Source organism: Oncorhynchus gorbuscha, linkage group LG14, assembly GCF_021184085.1.
Source record: "Oncorhynchus gorbuscha isolate QuinsamMale2020 ecotype Even-year linkage group LG14, OgorEven_v1.0, whole genome shotgun sequence".
NCBI classification, from domain to species: domain Eukaryota; kingdom Metazoa; phylum Chordata; class Actinopteri; order Salmoniformes; family Salmonidae; genus Oncorhynchus; species Oncorhynchus gorbuscha.
Window position 1 is genome coordinate 44939650 of NC_060186.1, and position 18275 is coordinate 44957924.

The following is an 18275-nucleotide window of genomic DNA, read 5'->3' on the forward strand; positions in this document are numbered from 1 at the left end:
ATATACAACAGTGTCATCTGCAGACAGATGACAGTTACAGTTTTGTACAGATAGACCAATGCTGTTATTATAAATAGTGAAAAAAACTGGACCAAGAATCAAACCCTGTGGGACACCATTTGTTAAGTCGAGAAATCCTGATTTAACGCCATCAGTAAGTACACACTGTGTTCTGTTTTTTAAATAATTATCAAACCAGCTACAAACAGGCTGATATAAGCCAATCGAAGAGTTTCTGAATAAATAAGGTGTGATCCACAGTGTCGAATGCCTTGGACAGGTCAACAAAGAGGGCAGCACAGTATGTCTTCTTATGTAAACAATTTATTACAATTTAAAACCATAGAAGTAGCAGAGATGATGCTATGACCTGGTCTTAACCCTGACTGTTCTACATTCAGAAAATATGTAGCAATTAAAAGGGATCTTTGCTGAGTATTAATCAATGATTCCAGGAATTTTGCTAGGCAAGAGTTTGGAAACGGGATGATATTTATTTAGATAACTCGGGTTGCCACCTTTATGTAGATGAAGTACATCGGCCGCCTTCCAAACTCTACGGATGCTACTTGATATAATTGTCAAGTTAAAAATATGTGTTAATGCTTCTGCAATCAATGGAGCAGAAAGCTGTAATAAGAAGGGATCAAGCATATCAGCCCCAGTAGTTGTTGTTCGAATGCTTCAAATGTAATTGGATTTGTCACATGTGCCGAATACAACAGGTGTAGGCCTTACAGTGAACTACTTGCTTACATTCCCTTAACCAACAATGCAGTTTTAAGAAAAATATGTGTTAATTATGGAAGTTGAGAATTCATGCAGCTTTTCGCAGCTTTTTGTTAAAAATCGCGCAACATTTCAGCGCCCTGCTATTCATGCCAGGAATATAGTACATGCATATGATTAGTATGTGTGGATAGAAAACACTCAGACGTTTCCAAAACTGTTTAAATCACGTCTATGGCATTTACAGAACGGGCATTTCATCCAAAAGTGCATGGAAATCTGTTCACTGGAAATGGAAAAATATATCCTTCCGCGACTACAGGCAATTGTTAAAAGTGAACCGAATTAAATAGAGCCAAGTTTGATTCTTGGTCTACCCCAAACAAGGGACATCTTCCCTGATGGCTCCGCCCTGATTTTTGGTCGACCTCTGGTCAGACATGTTTTTCTACACGGACAAGATACAGATTTAACATCGTCTCCTGATCAATTTTATCGCCTATTAACGTGTACTAATACCTAAAGTTGCATTACAAAAGTATTTCGAAGTGTTTTGTGAAAGTTTATCGTCGACTTTTTGAATTTTAAAAAAATTACGTTACGTTATGAAATTTACTGGCAACGTAATTCTTAGCTCGATATCTAGGCTATATATGGACCGATTTAATCAAAAAAAGACCCTAAATGATGTTTATGGGACATTTAGGAGTGCCAAGAAAGAAGCTCGTAATGAATGTTTTATATTTTATTTCAGCGTTTTCGTTTGCGACGGCTAACGCAAAATCTGTCGTTTTAGGTGACGGTGCAGTATTTTGAGGGTGCATGGTATCAGATAATAGCTTCTCATGCTTTCCCCGAAAAGCATTTTACAAATCTGACTTGGTGGATAGATTCACAACGCGTGTAGCTTTAATTCAGTATATTGTATGTCAATTTTAATGAAAGTTTGAGGTTTATCAACCTCTATGGTGGCGCTCTTGAGCATTTCTGCTGATTGTGGTCCCCACTTCGGTACCACGTCCTTAACAAGTTAAGTAAAACATAGGGAAGTAAAAAATAAAAATAACAAATAGTTAAAGAGCAGCAGTAAAATAACAGTAGCAAGACTATATACAGGGAGTACCGGTAAAGAGTCAATGTGAAGGGGCACAGGTTAGTCGAGGTAATTGAGGTAATATGCATACAGTACGTAGGTAGAGTTAAAGTGACTATGAATAGATAATAACCAGAGAGTAGCAGCAGTGTAAAAGAGGGGGTTGAGTGGGGTGGGCAATGCAAATAGTCTGGGTAGCCATTTGATTAGCTGTACAGGAGTCTTATGGCTTGGAGGAATAAGCTCTTAAGAAGTATTTTGGACCTAGACTTGGCGCTCCGGTACCGCTTGCCATGAGGTAGCAGAGAGAACAGTCTATGACTAGGGTGGCTGGAGTCTTTGACAATTTTTTGGGCCTTCCCCTGACAGCACCTGGGATATAGGTCCTGGATGGCAGGAAGCTTGGCCCCACTGATGTACTGGGCTATTCGACTACCCTCTGTAGTGTCTTGAAGTCAGACGCTGAACAGTTGCCATGCCAGGCAACCATGCTCTCAATGATGCAGCTGTATAACTGTTTTAGGATCTGAGGACCCATGCCAAATCTTTTCAGTCTCCGAGGGGGAATATGCTTTGTCGTGCCCTCTTTACGACTGTCTTGGCGTGTTTGGACCATGATAGTTTGTTGCCGATGTGGACACCAAGGAACTTGAAGCTCTCAACATGCTCTACTACAGCCCCGTCGATGAGAATTGGGGCATGCTCGGTGCTCCTTTTCCTGTAGTCTACAATCATCTCCTTTGTCTTGATCACGTTGAGGGAGAGGTTGTTATCCTGGTCTCTGACCTCCTCCCTATAGGTTGTCTCATCGTTGTTGGTGATCAGGCCTACCACTGTTGTGTCGTCGGCAAACTTAACAATGGGGTTGGAGTCATCACTGGCCATGCAGTCATGGGTGAACAGGGAATACAGGATGGGACTGAGGATGCACCCCAGTGGGGCCCACATGTTGAGGATCAGCATGGCAGATGTGTTGTTACCTACTCTTACCACCTGGGGGCGGCCTGTCAGGAAATCCAGGATCAATTGCAGAGAGAGGTGTTGAGTCCCAGGGTCCTTAGCTTAGTGATGAGCTTTGAAGGTACAATGGTGTTGAACGCTGAGCTGTAGTCATTGAATAGCATTCTCAAGTAGGTGTTCCTTTTGTCCAGGTAGGAAAGGACAGTGTGGAATATAATAGAGATTGCATCATCTGGGATAATGATGTTGATGTGAACCATGACCAGCCTTTCAAAGCACTTCATGGCTACAGACGTCAGTGCTACGGGTCAGTAATAATTTAGGCAGGTTACTTTGAGTTCTTTTGAGTACAGGGACTATAGTGGTCTAATTAAAACATGCTGGTATTACAGACTCAGTCAGGGACAGGTTGAAAATGTCAGTGAAGACACTTGCCAGTTGGTCAGCGCATGCTCGGAGTGCACGTCCTGGTAATCCATCTGGCCCAGCGGCCTTGTGAATATTGGCCTGTTTAAAGGTCTTACTCACATCGGCTACGGAGAGCGTGATCACATAGTCGTCTGGAACAGCTGATGCTCTCAAGCATGGTTCAGTGTTGCTTGCCTCCATCGCGAGCATAGAAGTAATTTAGCTCGTCTGGTAGGCTCATTTCACTGCGCAGTTCACGGCTGTGCTTCCCTTTCTAGTCTGTAATTGTTTGCAAGCCCTGCCACATCCGACGAGCATCGGAGCCGGTGTAGGACAATTCAATCTTAGTCCTGTATTGATGCTTGCCTGTTTGATGGTTTGTCTAAGGGCATAGCGGGATTTCTTATAAGCGTCCGGGTGAGAGTCCCGCTCATTGAAAGCGGCAGCTCTACCCTTTAGCTCAGCGCGTACGTTGTCTGTAATCTATGGCTTCTAGTTGGGGTATGTAATTACGGTCACTGTGAGGACGATGCCATCGATACACTTATTGATTAAGCCAGTGACTTATGTGATGTACTCCTCAAGGCCATCGGAAGAATCCCAGAACATATTCTAGTCTGTGCAAGCAAAACAGTCCTGTAGCTTAGCATCTGCGTCATCTGACCACTTCTTTATTTACAGAGTCACTGGTGCTTCCTGCTTTAGTTTTTGCTTATAAGCAGGAATCAGGAGGATATAATTATGGTCACATTTGCCAAATGGAGGGCCAGGGAGAGCTTTGTACGCATCTCTGTGTGTGGAGTAAAGGTGGTCTAGAGTTATTTTTCCTCTGGTTGCACATTTAACATGCTAGTAGAAATTTGGTAAAATGGATTTATATTTCCCTGCATTATACCCCGGCCACTAGGAGCACCGCCTCTGGATGAGCATTTTCCTGTTTGTTTATGGACTTATACAGCTCATTGAGTGCAGACTTAGTGCCAATATCGGTTTGTGGTGGTAAATAGACAGCTATGAAAAATATAGATGAAAACCCCCTTGGTAAATAGTTTGGCCTACATTGAGACTTCCAAATATTAGACTTTGTGCACCAGCTGTTGATTACAAATATACACAGACTGCCACCCCTTGTCTTACCGGAGGCAGCTGACCCATCTTGCTGATGCAGCGTAAACCCCGCCAGCTGTATTTTATCCATGTCGTCGTTCAGCAACTACTCGATGAAACATAACATAAGATATTACCATTTTGAATGTCCAGTTAGTAGGATTTTCGTCAATGTAGCTTGTCTATTTTGTTATCCAATGATTGTACGTTGGCTAATAGGACTGATGGTAGAGGCAGATTACCCACTCGCGTTGGATCCTTACAAGGCACCCAGACCTACGTCCCCAATATCTCCGACTCTTTCTCCTGCGAATGACGGGGATGTGGGCTTTGTCATGTGTCTGAAGTAAATCCTTTGCGTCCGACACGAGAAAAAAAATCTTTGTCCAGTACGAGGTGAGTAATCGCTGTCCTGATATCCAGAAGCTCTTTTCGGTCATAAGAGACGGTGGCAGAAACATTATGTACAAAAATAAGTGACAAATGATGGGAAAAAACACACACAATAGCACAATTGATTAAGAGCCCGTAAAACGACAGCCAACTCCTCCTGGCGCCTTTCATCTTCACAAGGTAGACAGTTGATCCAGAGAGTACAAGGATTCACTGGGGGTTGTCTGGTCCTCTATCAAGTTGATTAGCATCTGAGAGAGGGACGAGCAGTTTACTGACTGACCCAGGTCTATTAAACCAACATTTCTTTCAAACAAAAAAAGTGGACAGAAAATGTTGATAAAAAGCATGACCTATCTCATTTTTTCAGTAATGATGTCAGAGTTCAGTATAACCTTCTTGGGTAGGGAAGCATTTAAAAGGAGCGTGTTTATCTGCAAGTGATATAAAAATAGATGAGAAATGCTCAATTGCTAATTCAGGGTCAGGTATACACTTGATGGTACAAGTCATGCATAAAAGCATGGGCAGAAAAGTTTTTAAAATGTATCTTCCTAATAATACAGGGATCAGAATTATGTTGTCTAGTATCTCCAAAACAGGCTATAGGACAATGATCACTAAGTTTGCAAACACACCAAAAGACACATACTTATGTGGGTTATTTGTGAAAATGTAATTCAATCATGAGGCTCTATCTAGATTTTTCACATTTAACTGAGTGGGTTTTGTGATCAGCTGGGTTATATTAAGATCAAAAGAAATGTTCTTAAAGTTATCCGAGATCGGTGTCAGCCAGTCCGGGTTAAACTCACCTAAGACCACCAGTTCAGATGATAGAAAAGGTTGTAAATGCTCAGCTAGGATACTAATCCCATGAATTAAAGCAGCAGGGGGCCTATACTGTACACTCCAGCAACAAATACATTCACATTTTGTCTCCTGCTCATATCTAAAACCAGGATTTCACATTTCTGAGGTATAAGAGCACATGATGCTACAAAAGTGGATTTTAATTACATCGCCACCCCTCCACATTTTCTCTGAAAAGATCAAAAAATCTTGTAATTAGCAATGTCAATATCAATGTCCTTATCCATGATCAAATCATTTAACCAAAACAAGAATGTCTGTGTTCATGTCATGCATCCAGTTATTGATAAAGTCAATCTTTTACATCATACTTTGCACAATTAAATGTCACAAACCCAGCCCTTCGCCAGACTTAAAAACAGCAGGGGTATCCATATTTACCGTAACCAGGTCGTTATAAACTTGATCATTAAGTAAGTCAGGAAATTTCATAGGAATAGAAATGAGATTATCAAAGCTTGCCCCGACGGGCCTGCGGCTGCATCTATTTGGTGGCTGTTGAAATGAAGACAGGGATAATGTACATTTCCTTGACTTGACTAGAGTATTTCAACGTGAGGCATCCTCATTCAAAATTAGAAACTCATCCAGATGTTTAATTTCCTCAAGTAAAGTAATGATCCTCTTCTTGGCAGCATTTAGTTTGTGGCATTTGACACAGGTGAAGTTTTCATAAAAGTCCTTCACTGGGATTACTGTGAACATGTCACATAAAAAGCATTTAATTGCCTTATGGTCAGCGATAGAGTCAAAGGAGTTTTCACTGCTTTGTGCTGATTGAACACCCTTTACCCAATTCAGCCATTTTGCTTACCAGCCAATAGGCTGCTAAAAGGTTACTAAAATGATCCAGGGACAAATATAGCGGTCCCAGCACTGTGGCTATCTGCGTCGCTGGATCCAAAATAAATAATAAAAACTGGATATAAAATACTAGATATAAAATAAAATGATATAATAATCATATAATTCAAAGTATTCACTAAAACTGTTTGTCAGAGAACCACCATGGCAGCATTCATCAGCTGTTTCCGTTGATAAACCGAGAATGTGAGAAACCCGAGAATTCGCAGTTAATAAATTGTCCCTCTGATAATTGCGACAATATCTCACACTCAGTTATAACAAAAGCAACATCAACAAAGTTTATGCAACTTAAGAGTATAGTTCCCCGAAATTGAAGTCATTCATTTGTAATTTGGGTGAACTGTCCCTTTAATGTGAACTTCCTCTGACAGTGAGAGCGTCTTGGCGGTGCAGATCCTGAGTCATTTCCTTCAATGGCAAATGATAAACAATGTAATTTCCAGATTCCCTGCAGTGAGCTGTCATCCTGCTCTAACCAGTGGCTTATTTACACTATTAGAATGTGTCATAAATTAGCAATACCTGAGGCATTAACCAAGGACTGACTTTTGTCCTCAGCGGGAGAGGGCATTAATTGGTGCAAATATGTGTCATAAATAAGACATATTTACTGTGATTACTGTATTTCTCCAAACCGCCTCTAACTATAACAGCGACCCTTGTAAAGCATCAGACTCATTTCCACTTACATATTATTAGTTACAGAATTGCATCACCTAGATTTTAATGGTGTCTGGTGAAGTGCTCAATAATATACTAATATACGGACAATGTTATGAACCGGTGTAATTTTCGAACTTTTATTGGAGTGTTACAACCACACAGAGGAACATTTACAATGTAATTTTCCTACCTGAGTTTCTCATAATTGAATCACATGGAAAGATTTGGCTTATCAACACATAAGGTGAAATGAGCTTGACTAATAGGCAAAGTCTTTGATAGAAAACAAAAGCAAAGCAATCCCTCTGAAAATATATCACTGATAACCTTCCAAGGTGCTTGGGATGTACTCATGACTTGAGTCAAAAGTGTATTTTGTCCATAGCAAAATAATCAAGCCTAAAACTTCTCCAATGGTACAAAAACACAAAACATTAATAAAACTGTCATTTTACAAAAAAATCTCACATTTATTTATTTGTTAAACAAGTGTTGAACTTTACATTTGTCTTTATTGATGGGCCCCTTAATAGCATGTTTACATAAAAAGAAGGACTATGTATACCAGTGCTGGAAAATATTACATTTTCCAATGTATAATCTTTTGAAAATATTTCAATAAATAAATGTCCATACCCAGGCAGAAGAAATACATGTATAATGAATAAAAATGTTATGGTAAATGTTTTATCTCGAGTGGATGTTCGTCTTGAGTGGCCCATTTCTATGTCATGATTGTTTTTCCAATTAGATTATTTGAATCAAATTCACCCCCCAGAAAATGGTATTGCATGACTTTCATAGGGCACTGTTGTATTCCCACTTTACTAAAATAACGACCTTTTAGCAATATAAAATCATATAAATTTCAAATGGACAACATACTGTATATGAATTCAGTATGGAAAAACACTTCACAAGTGGAAAAAATTAGTATGCACTAACCTTGTTCTTTGTAGACTTATTTTGTTTTCATCTGCTTTTTTTGTTTAAACATACGATCATGAATGATGTGTAAGAACTATAAACACATTTTATAACATATGTGCAACTTTTACACAATATTCTCTTCAAATGTTACATTTTCAATTAAAAGGTTTCTTTATATTTACGGGTTTCCATGAATTGTATTTTACACTAGCAAAATATATATTAATTTTGCCATTTCCCTTGACAACAGCTCAATTGAGAAAATATAAGGCCTGGGGCTTGATTGCTAGTGGTTAATCCAACCTTCACGGTGATGGGGACAACTCTAGGATCCAGGACCTTATATTCCTAATTAATAGTCTGATCAGGAACACCATCAAACAAATAAGTCCTTATCCTGGTCCGAGAGCTTCATTTTGTATGTAATTCGAAACAGGCTTGACAAGGATGGTGGGAGTGTATGTACAACCTTTTGCCAGAAAAAACTGCTGAACTGGATTGGCCGATAACATTTTTTAAATAGTTTTTATATCCTTTTTAAAATGCAACAGCAGCAGAATAATTAAATACAGAAATGGCATGTGTCTTAAATTGAACTCTGCATTTTATATACAGTCTGTTTAAAACTCCACTCCAGCGGTCGGGGTAATGTCGCACTGCCATCGCGGTGCACTTAAGTCTGTTGGTTTGTGAGGAGGATGGGGTGTGGCGAGTCTGGGGGGAGAGGAGTGACTGTGTGTGTGTGTGTGTGTGTGTGTGTGTGTGTGTGTGTGTGTGTGTGTGTGTGTGTGTGTGTGTGTGTGTGTGTGTGTGTGTGTGTGTGTGTGTGTGTGTGTGTGTGTGTGTGTGTGTGTGTGTGTGTGTGCGTGCGTGCATGTTGGGGGCTCTAAGGCTCTTCGAAAAAAAACTTCCCCAGCATCTCTCAGAGTACAGTACTGTTTGTCCTCGAGGATGTCGGGACTGCGGACAGGGGACGATGATTTAAATATATTTTAAAGGCTTGTCACTAACTGCATCTGTCCTTCCCGTACATCTCCTTCAGGGATGCAGCCCTCTTTAGTAATAGGGATGATGTAACCGTCACTGTTTCCTCTACTTATCTGGTAGTACGCTTGGAGCTGGTGTCCTGCTCCTAAGTTAGGCATGCTCTTGTAGTAAACGTCCTCGTTCTCGCTCCTCTTAGAGGGGCTCGAGAGGTCCTCCAGCTCCTCCGCATCAGGGCTGCTCTCGGGGTATGGAGAGTCCCTTAGGGTGGGCATACTAGTGTACAAAGAGTCTCTGTTTGGGGACTGTAGGCTGTCCCCGTGCTCGTTGGTCGTGAGCTGGCTGACGTAGCTCTCCAAGCCCCCCTCAGTGGTCTTCACTCTCTTCTGCGGCTGGTACAGAAGTGAGTGAGTCCGCTGGGGGATGAGCGGGGCCTCCAGCTCCCGGTGGTGCAGCTCTATGCCCAGGCCCACCGGTGTGTTGATATTGTGGCCGTGCACCAAAGATGAGGTGTCAGCCACGATGACGTCATCTTCGCTGCTGCTCCCGCCCACCACGTGCACCTTCTTGGACGATGGAGGAAGAGGAGCCCCCCGCTCCACATGGTGGTTGTGGCTCTTGTTGCAAGCCCGGAGGTTATTGTGCACCAGCTCCGATATTAGCATTTTTTCAAAGGCTGCGTCATCCAGGCTGAGTCCACAATCCACCACCTGCACACTGTTGCCGTAATCCCCGTTGCGAAGCGAGTAGCTATTGTTAAAGTTACCATTTAGCGGTAGAGTATCCATTGCACTGGTGTCCCTGGGATGGTTCAGTGTGTGTGAGTGTCCTGGAATGAGAAAACATATGAGGGGATTTAAATTAGTCACAACCATTCTTCTGAAAGCAATATGAAAAAAATGAGAAAAATGGTTTAATGCTGTTCAGGACGCTGGAGATAATTTGGCACAAGACTACGATTCAGCTGTACCATGTTACTAATTAGACAATCTGTAAGGAGAATGTGTATGTATGCATATACACAATGAACAATAATGTTACATTCTCAGTTATGGGGTAATTTGGAAAATGTTTGTATATCATGAACTAATATTTTCTCTAAAAGCCTTTCCAATTCACTAAAATATTCTGCCTTTGACTCTCTAGTAACAAAGGGACAGAAGTGATCCCAAACAACATTAAAAAACGTAAAGAAATCATGAAGATCACAACACACATGTCAGAGGTAAATGTACAGGGCCCGGTTTCCCAAAAGCATCTTAAGGCTACGTTCATCATTAAAACCTTTGTATGAGCATAGTTAAATCTCTGAGCTGTTTCCCAAAACCATCGTTACTAAAGATGATCTTGAAAACGTTTGGTATTTAACGACTGCTTCAGACCACTTGTAGAATAGCTAAGTACATCGTTAGATTGTTTTCCCCCTTCCGTGTCACTTTATACACAGAAGGTCTCAGCTAAACACAAAATCAAGATGTTTATCTGTCTTTCTGTGACCGCTGAAAGCTTCAGAACGACGTGACAGTGACGACAAATACAAAGTTGCCCATTTCTTTGGCTAACAAGCAAATGATATAAAGACGCTTCAAATGAAAACTAAGAACTGTATTAAAAGATAAATACAGTATAGGCTACATAGATCTATATATTTGAATGACATGTAAATACATTTTCATGTTAATTCAATTGAGTTTTATTTAGCTATTTGTACGATACTGTCTGTAATTTTTGCCTCAATATATTTCATGATGTGTAACGTGCGCAATGATGTGAAAAATCTTGATTTAGTGCATTATTATAGGGTAAGCATTAGAATAAGCCACCTCAATATTTACAGTCATATGTGATAATATATCTCTAGGAAATGATCCGTCGTCAGTATTGTGGAATAATTCTAATGTTAAGGTATGTTTTGAAAGGGAGGAACGCTGATCTGAGAGCAGTGCTTCCTTTTTTTTCTCTCAATCTTTTCAGTTTCGACAAATGCCTCAACGATGCACTTAGCGAACATTCTCTCTGCGTGGTGTTTTGGGAAATGCATGTTACATTTTCGTCCGTTGTAGGAAAGATGCATCGTTAAAACACTCGTAAGCCTAAGTTCCATCACTATCAGAAAACCGGGCCTTGGTATGTAGCCACAAATGGGCAAGCTACGACATAGACAAGAAGTTGTCTAGCAACTCTTTGTTGGAGGTGACAGGGAAAAATAATGGGAAAATATGAATGTATACAGAAAGGAGAGTCATGGTCAACACGGACAGCCATCTTTCTCACTTCAGGGCCCACAAGCACCATCCGACATCACGACAGACAGCAGGTGGAGAGACTCACTTTGGACAACTCACATCATGTTTGTCTGTTCAGGCTATCTGGCCTAAGAGTAGCTGATGTACAAAAGAAAGTAAAATGATTTATTGTAACATGAAGAATCACTGAAAGGAAAAAAATTAAAACATAGCAACTTAGTTAGAGCAAGGGTTCAGCAAATTTGATTAACAAGCAATCAAAGCTTTTTTTTAAAGATTAAATGCCACCAATTTTTATTTAAATTGTTTTAATAATTGTAATTTATTTTGGCTGTATTTGTTTAATTGAGTGGTGTCTGAGTTGTGTTTTTTTTTGTATTTTCTCTCAGGCAAGGTCAGAGTTAGCCGGCAGCCCTGCGGTTCACATCAGTCAAAATGACAGTCCCCAGTGTACGCCCGGTCTCTACAAGAACAGACCAAGAAAAAACACAGCTGGGAAGGTCAGATGCAGTCATGTTATGAATTTCTGTATGCACAGGGCCATGGAAATCAGGCGGCGATAGAATAAATATTAGTGGGGTGTGATTGGAGAGAGAGGTTGTGTATCTGCCGTGGCTAACACGGCTTTGGCACAGAAAGAAATTGCGAAAAACATTTCTATAAATTCCTGCCGCAGATAGAAGAGAGAGATTAAGAGGAATGGGTATTTTATGGTGACATGCTGTTGTTCAGATAAGGGGATAGACCATTTTTGCAGACCAGTGGAGGCTGCTGAGGGGAGGACGGCTTATAATAATGGCTGGAACGGAGCAAATGGAATGGCATCAAACCATGTATTTGATGTATTTGATACCATTCCACCCCAGCCATTACCATGAGCCCGTCCTCCCCAATTAAGGTGCCACCAACCTCCTGTGTTCCAGACACACTGACATGTAAAACAGACATCACAGAGTTTAGCGGAGATGAGAGGAGAGAAATGACAAGAAAGGAAAGAGTGAAAGAGGACAACAAAAAAAAGGATTACAGCTGCTACCATGACGTTTGTACATTTTGTTTATGCCTCACTAGGAGAACAATTTTCCCCACACAGGTGATGTCTGGAGAATAGGGGAGAGATGTGAGGGGAATGTAACTGGACACAGAATGCTGAGTGCCACAGGGAACGGCATTCACGTAGGAAGCCTCTCTTCTCTCAATTCACCCAGGAAATATTCTTTGCCACCCCAGTAACAAAGCTACAGTTGATGTCTGCAGATCACAAACTACTTATACACATCCAAGAGAAAGAAGAAGAGTATCTGAGGTATAACAAAACCATTCTTTCTCAGCTGTCTTAGATAGCTGTTGGATCCCAAAGGAATGCAATATTGGAAAGTAGTAATTTTCCTATTGGTGGAATATAATTTGGTTGGTATAGTTTGTGAACCACTTGCCCACTGAGTAAATGCCAATGACCATTGATGTACCAGGGAGTTGTTGTTTTTAATAAGCATGCTTAAATAAATTTACATTTGATAGGCAAAGTTAAGTTTTACTCCCATACTTGTCTCTCTGTAGGTCACTAGAGGGAAGCGTAAGGAGAAAGCAAAAAAACATGACAAAATATACAATGTAATTAAAAATTAATTAAAATTGCATTGCATTGCATTGTAACATAATAATCCCTGCACACAAATTGAAATACTGGACTAACTAACACGTAATATCTCATGATCATTTTGCTAAATGAACTGTTTGTTTATCAAACAGTGTCTAGTGACAGTTGTCAGAACTGGTATCTGTTTATACCTGAAAAACTTATCATTGATCAAAATCAAATGTTGATCTAAATCATGGTGTGTCACATTCATGAATACACAAATATTCAAGTACAAACTGATGTTCATACTGTCTTTTCATGGCAGTACATGGCAGTACACCGAATCACTTTATCTCATTCAAGAGAAACTTTAAAATATCTCAATGTGAAACTGCACACCAGAGGTCTCTTAATAAATCACAAACCAAGTCATACACACGGTGCTTTCTTACTACAACCCCCGATTTCAGCAACCGATGTCTGTTACCCATTTGGGGATCCTGCTGAGATCCAGATTGGAAGTTGATACTCGATAATGTTCTGATCTTGATAAGGCCACAATAACTCATAAAAAAAACTAGTCAAAGTATAAAAAAATGAAGAGAGAAGAAGAAGTTAACTGTACGTCAAGAAGTGTTAAGTAAGCACACCTGGAGAGTTAAACACTGGAGCCCTGGGAGCGTTACATACGACTGTTTCAGCCAGTAAGGTGTTATAAGGGTTGTTAGTGCCTTGTGGTCGAAGAAGAGGGTTTGTTAGAAGATAATTGCCCGTCATTCCTGGAGGCGGTAAGACAGAAGAAGACATATCAGTTTTTGGCATTGGTACAATGAGTGCTTTTTGGGGTGATTTATGGAACAAAATGTCAAGTACATCTAAAACTGGGCTATTATTTTCAGAGTAAATATTGAATTTTTGATTTTTTTTTGGGAGGACAGGATATTAATATTATCTCTAGATGTCACTTGAGCAAAGTGTACATGCATTTTGTGGAAGCAAGGATTAGGATACAGAGGGGATATAGAACATCTAAACAGTCACTACCACAAAATGCACTTTTGTTCACCTCATTCTAATTCTACTACAATCTGCTATGTAAATGAGAAGCAATGTAACAAACAGAACAAAATTATAAAGTCAGCCTTTTTGTGTTTTTGTTATTTGACAAGAAAGGTAACTGGTGAAAAAACTATCCTCTCATTTAGCCTTCTATTGCTGTGGATATTAATGAATTGTTAAAACTGCATTATCAGGTATTTTCTGCATGGCAACGCTTTTTTTGTCCATTGCTCCTGCTAGGCCACAGTTTTAAGTTGAAGTCCTATGATGCAATTGCTTGAAACGTGTACACAACAAATGACCACACCCTTGTATCCTTAGTAAAATATCACACTAACACTAACTTCACCTGGATGCCAATACTTTACAATGTCAGATCTTTTCTTCAAATACTCAATTCACCCCGATTATAATGTTATAATGGATTTCTTGCATCACGTTTAAAAACTAGACATTTCCAGTCACATTTTTATAAGCTGTGTACTAGAGAACCCCATCACTCTTGTAGGGTATTCTCTGAGGATGTTATAATGACAAGGAGTGGTTTCTGAAGAGCGGGCCATCCTCAGTACAGTGTACTCAAGTGTAACTAGGGTAGTACACTGGAGCATGATAGATAAATATAACCTTAAAATCTAATATACAGCTTATCAGGACAGAAAAAGATTGACAAGATGAAATTCAAACTACTGTTCGTAACATTTTACCTCAAGGAAATTGAAGTGTGAAAAATAATAAGGGGGAGTTTGGGAGGGGGAAGTCAGACTACCTCATGCTAACCTCTTTCCTTGCATACTTGGAAAGCCATTTTAGAGCCATGCCGAGCCGTAAAGGCTGAACAACACACTAAGCACTCAGGGTCACCCAGAGTTGAACATCTTCTCATCGTCATACTTGTGCTCTGGCTAAATAATAAATGACAAGGTTGTTTTCCTCCCTCCTGAATCCTTGAAATAGCAGAGGTCCCCTTACATACCGACCAAAAAATGTGCCCCTGCGTGTCAAGCAAACATAGGTTTAAAAATAAAAACAAAACTTTATTTAGAGTTTGTTGGCATTTCCTTCTTCTTCTTCCTCTTCTTTTTTTAATGGACTGAGCCACGTGAACTTTGGACTTAGGACAAACAGTACAGTGGCTGCCCCAATTCGTGTTCGACATTACTGCCCAAAATGACAGCACAAAGTATTTGAGGAAGGATTTCTGTAATCCTCAGTTGGCAGAACAGAACAGGGAGACTATCCTTGCTATCCCTTTTAGCACAGTGCCGCAAATCTTATCAAGCCCAAACCATTCACTACAATTTCTCAGGATGTTAGCCCCTCTGTATGAAATCATTGGTACTTGAAAATGTATTTTATGTCTCGATGATGGTGAATGGTGTGTGAAGAAGAGATGAGGTGTGTGACTGACCTTGGTTAAGGGTGGAGGTGCTGTTGATGTCACCTGAGATAAAGGAGGACTCAGATTGCTTTCTTACGGTGTCATTCCACATTCTCCTGATACGGCTCTGTCAGATTAACAAGGGACAGTTATTAGGACTTAAAGAAGCCTGTTCACTGTTGAGATCAACTTTCATTATGTTTGCTGTATGTAGCGTTCCTGCATCGGTGAACCGACCCCTCACACAAAGTGCAACAAGTGCAACGTCTGGCCTCCACACATTATATTAACTCAGGCTTTGAGTGACTACTTTTATACTTCCTGTCAAAAGTAGTGGATGTAATAGGCGGGTTCTCCATAAGTTTAATGAGCCATTAAGATGGGAATGTCTTGTGACGGTTGTCTTTCTATTGCCACTGTGACAGTGGTTAGAGCATTGTCTGCTATCAAAACATTTATTTAAAAAAGTGGTTCAATAGCAAAGGAACAACAAAGGAATTAACATAAAATGGTATTTGCATTCTTGTTTTTCAAAGGGTAAAAGTGACTGCAATGCTCTCAAATAGCGCAAATAGTTCCATGCACAGTGGCGTTAGTGAGAAAAGAGATAAAGCGAGTGCTAAGGGGTAGAGTGGATAAAGGTGCACATGCAATACAGTAGATACTGCGTGAAACAGTTAGCTTAATTTAAAGTATACATGTCACTGTTTAACTACGGTCCGTGTTTCCGGTACAATTACATTGGCCAGCGGTCTTGAAAAATATAACGTTTACTGATGGATTCAATGGATTCAGAAGTCATTGGAGACTCTCCTAGTTAACTATTATAGGTGATACTTTGCGGTAAACTGGGTTTATGCCAATCTACCCTGACATAAAGATCAGAATCCCCGGTATAGTACCTGTGTGCCCGAGGAGTAGCGTGCACTTGTCCTTGTGGTGGAGGTCTTTGTTGAGCTGTGTGAGCTCTCAGTTGGTAAGCCACCACAGCAATATGTGTGGCGGAAACATTTGATGTACTCTTTACGGACCTGTGGAAGCAAAAAGAAGGGGGCGCTAAGTCAGTGGCTATGTTTATTTAGTGTGTACCTTTTGTTTGTGCTTACAGTGCTTTCAGAAAGTTTTCACACCCCTTTACTTTTTCCATATTTTGCTTTGTTACAGCCTGAATTTAAAATATATTAAATTGAGATTTTGTGTCACTGGCCTACACACAATACCCCATGATGTCAAAGTGGAATTATGATTTATAAATTCATAAAAAATAAAGTGTTCAACCCTTTTTGTTATGGAAAGCCTGAATAAGTTCAGGAGTAAACATTTGCTTAAAAAGTGACATAATAAGTTGCTTGAACTCACTCTGTGTGCAATAATAGTGCTTAACATGATTTTAAATGACTGCCACATGTCTGTACCCCACATACAATTATCTGTAAGGTCACTCAGTCAAGCAGTGAATTTCAAAGAGATTCAACCACAAAGACCAGGGATATTTTTTAATGCCTCGCAAAGAAGGGCATCTAATGTTAGATGGGTAAAACATGTAAAAATCAGATATAGAAAACGCCTTTGAGTATGGTGAAGTTATTAATTACGCTTGGATTGGTGTATCAACACACTCAGTCACTAGGGTCCAAACACATTAAGCCACTTACTTTACATATAAAACAAAGATAAAACAGTACATCATACAACATTATTACACCAATACATATCTACAATACCACCATACAACAATATTACAATGTACGTGTGTGTAGAGTGCGTGTGCTTTAGGTTGTTTGCGTATGGGTGTCTGTTCTTTTGTTTGTGTCTCTTCACAGTCCCAGCTGTTCCATAAGGTGTACTTTACCTGTTTTTCAAAATCTGATTCTACTTCTTGCATCAGTTACCTGATGTAAAATTATGGACAGACTTCTCCCCATCTTAGCTTCTGTTGTATTAATATGTTTTGACCATGACAGTTTACAATCCAGGGGTACTCCCAAGAGTTTATTCATCTCAACTTGCTTAATTTCCACATTACTCATTCCAAGATGTAGTTGAGGTTTAGGGTTTAGTGAATGATTTTTCCCAAATACAATGCTTTTAGTTTTGAAATATTTAGAACTTATTCCTTGCCACCCATTCTGAAACTAACTGCAGCTATTTGTTAAGTATTGCAGTCATGTCAGTTGCTGTAGTAGCTGATGTGTATAGTGTTTAGTCATCTGCATACATAGACACACTGACTTTACTCAAAGCCCATGGCATGTCATTAGTAAAGTAGAAAGGGGCCTAAACGGCTGCCCTGAGGAATTCCTGATTCTACCTGGATTATGTTGGAGAGGCTTCCATTAAAGAACACATTCTGTGTTCTGTTAGACAGGTAAATCTTTATAGACAATATGGCAGGGGGTGTAAAGCCACAACACATATGTTTTTCCAGCAGCAGACTATGATTGATAATGTCAAAAGCCGCACTAAAGTCTAAAATAACAGCCTCCACAATCTTTTTATCATCAATTTCTCTCAGCCAAGTCATTTGTGCTGTGCTTGTTGAATGTACTTCCCTATAAGCGTGCTGAAAGTATGTGGTCAATTTGTTTACTGTAAATAGGCATTGTATCTGGTCAAACACATTTCTTTCCAAAAGCTTACTAAGGGTTGGTAACAGTCTAATTGGTCATGTAATGGCTGTGATAGGAGAAAACTGAGGATGGATCAGCAACATTGTAGTTTCTCCACAATACTAACCTAATTCACAGAGTGAAAAGAAGGAAGTCTGTACAGAATAAACATGTTCCAAAACATTTATCCTGTTTACAATAAGACACTAAAGTAAAACTGCAAAAAATCTGGCAACTTCATGTCCTTAATTCAAAGCGTTATGCTTGGGGCAAATCCAACACAACACATCACTGAGTAACACTCTTCATATTTTCAAGCATGGTGGTGGCTGCATCATGTTATGGGTATGCTTGTCATCGGCAAGGACTAGGGAGTTTTTACTGGATAAAA

At 39.9% G+C, this 18275-nt stretch overlaps 1 protein-coding gene across 19 annotated transcripts in view; it reads right to left on the reverse strand.

The window, feature by feature from the left end:
• Positions 1-7216: 7216 nt before the first annotated feature.
• adgrl2a (adhesion G protein-coupled receptor L2a) overlaps positions 7217-18275 on the reverse strand; it is a 191851-nt gene continuing 180792 nt past the window's right edge. For 9 of the 19 annotated variants that reach the window (XM_046298137.1, XM_046298131.1, XM_046298128.1 and 6 more), the window contains 5 exons: positions 16178-16306; positions 15306-15402; positions 13486-13614; positions 12800-12817; positions 7217-9836 (listed from right to left, as the gene is read on the reverse strand). In XM_046298137.1, the coding sequence (XP_046154093.1) occupies positions 9016-9836; positions 12800-12817; positions 13486-13614; positions 15306-15402; positions 16178-16306 (1194 nt within the window). In that variant the 3' untranslated portion in view covers positions 7217-9015. Of the gene's footprint in view, positions 9837-11281; positions 11392-12799; positions 12818-13485; positions 13615-15305; positions 15403-16177; positions 16307-18275 lie in introns of all 19 variants that reach the window. The other 10 variants (XM_046298140.1, XM_046298130.1, XM_046298129.1 and 7 more) reach the window with 4 other exon arrangements.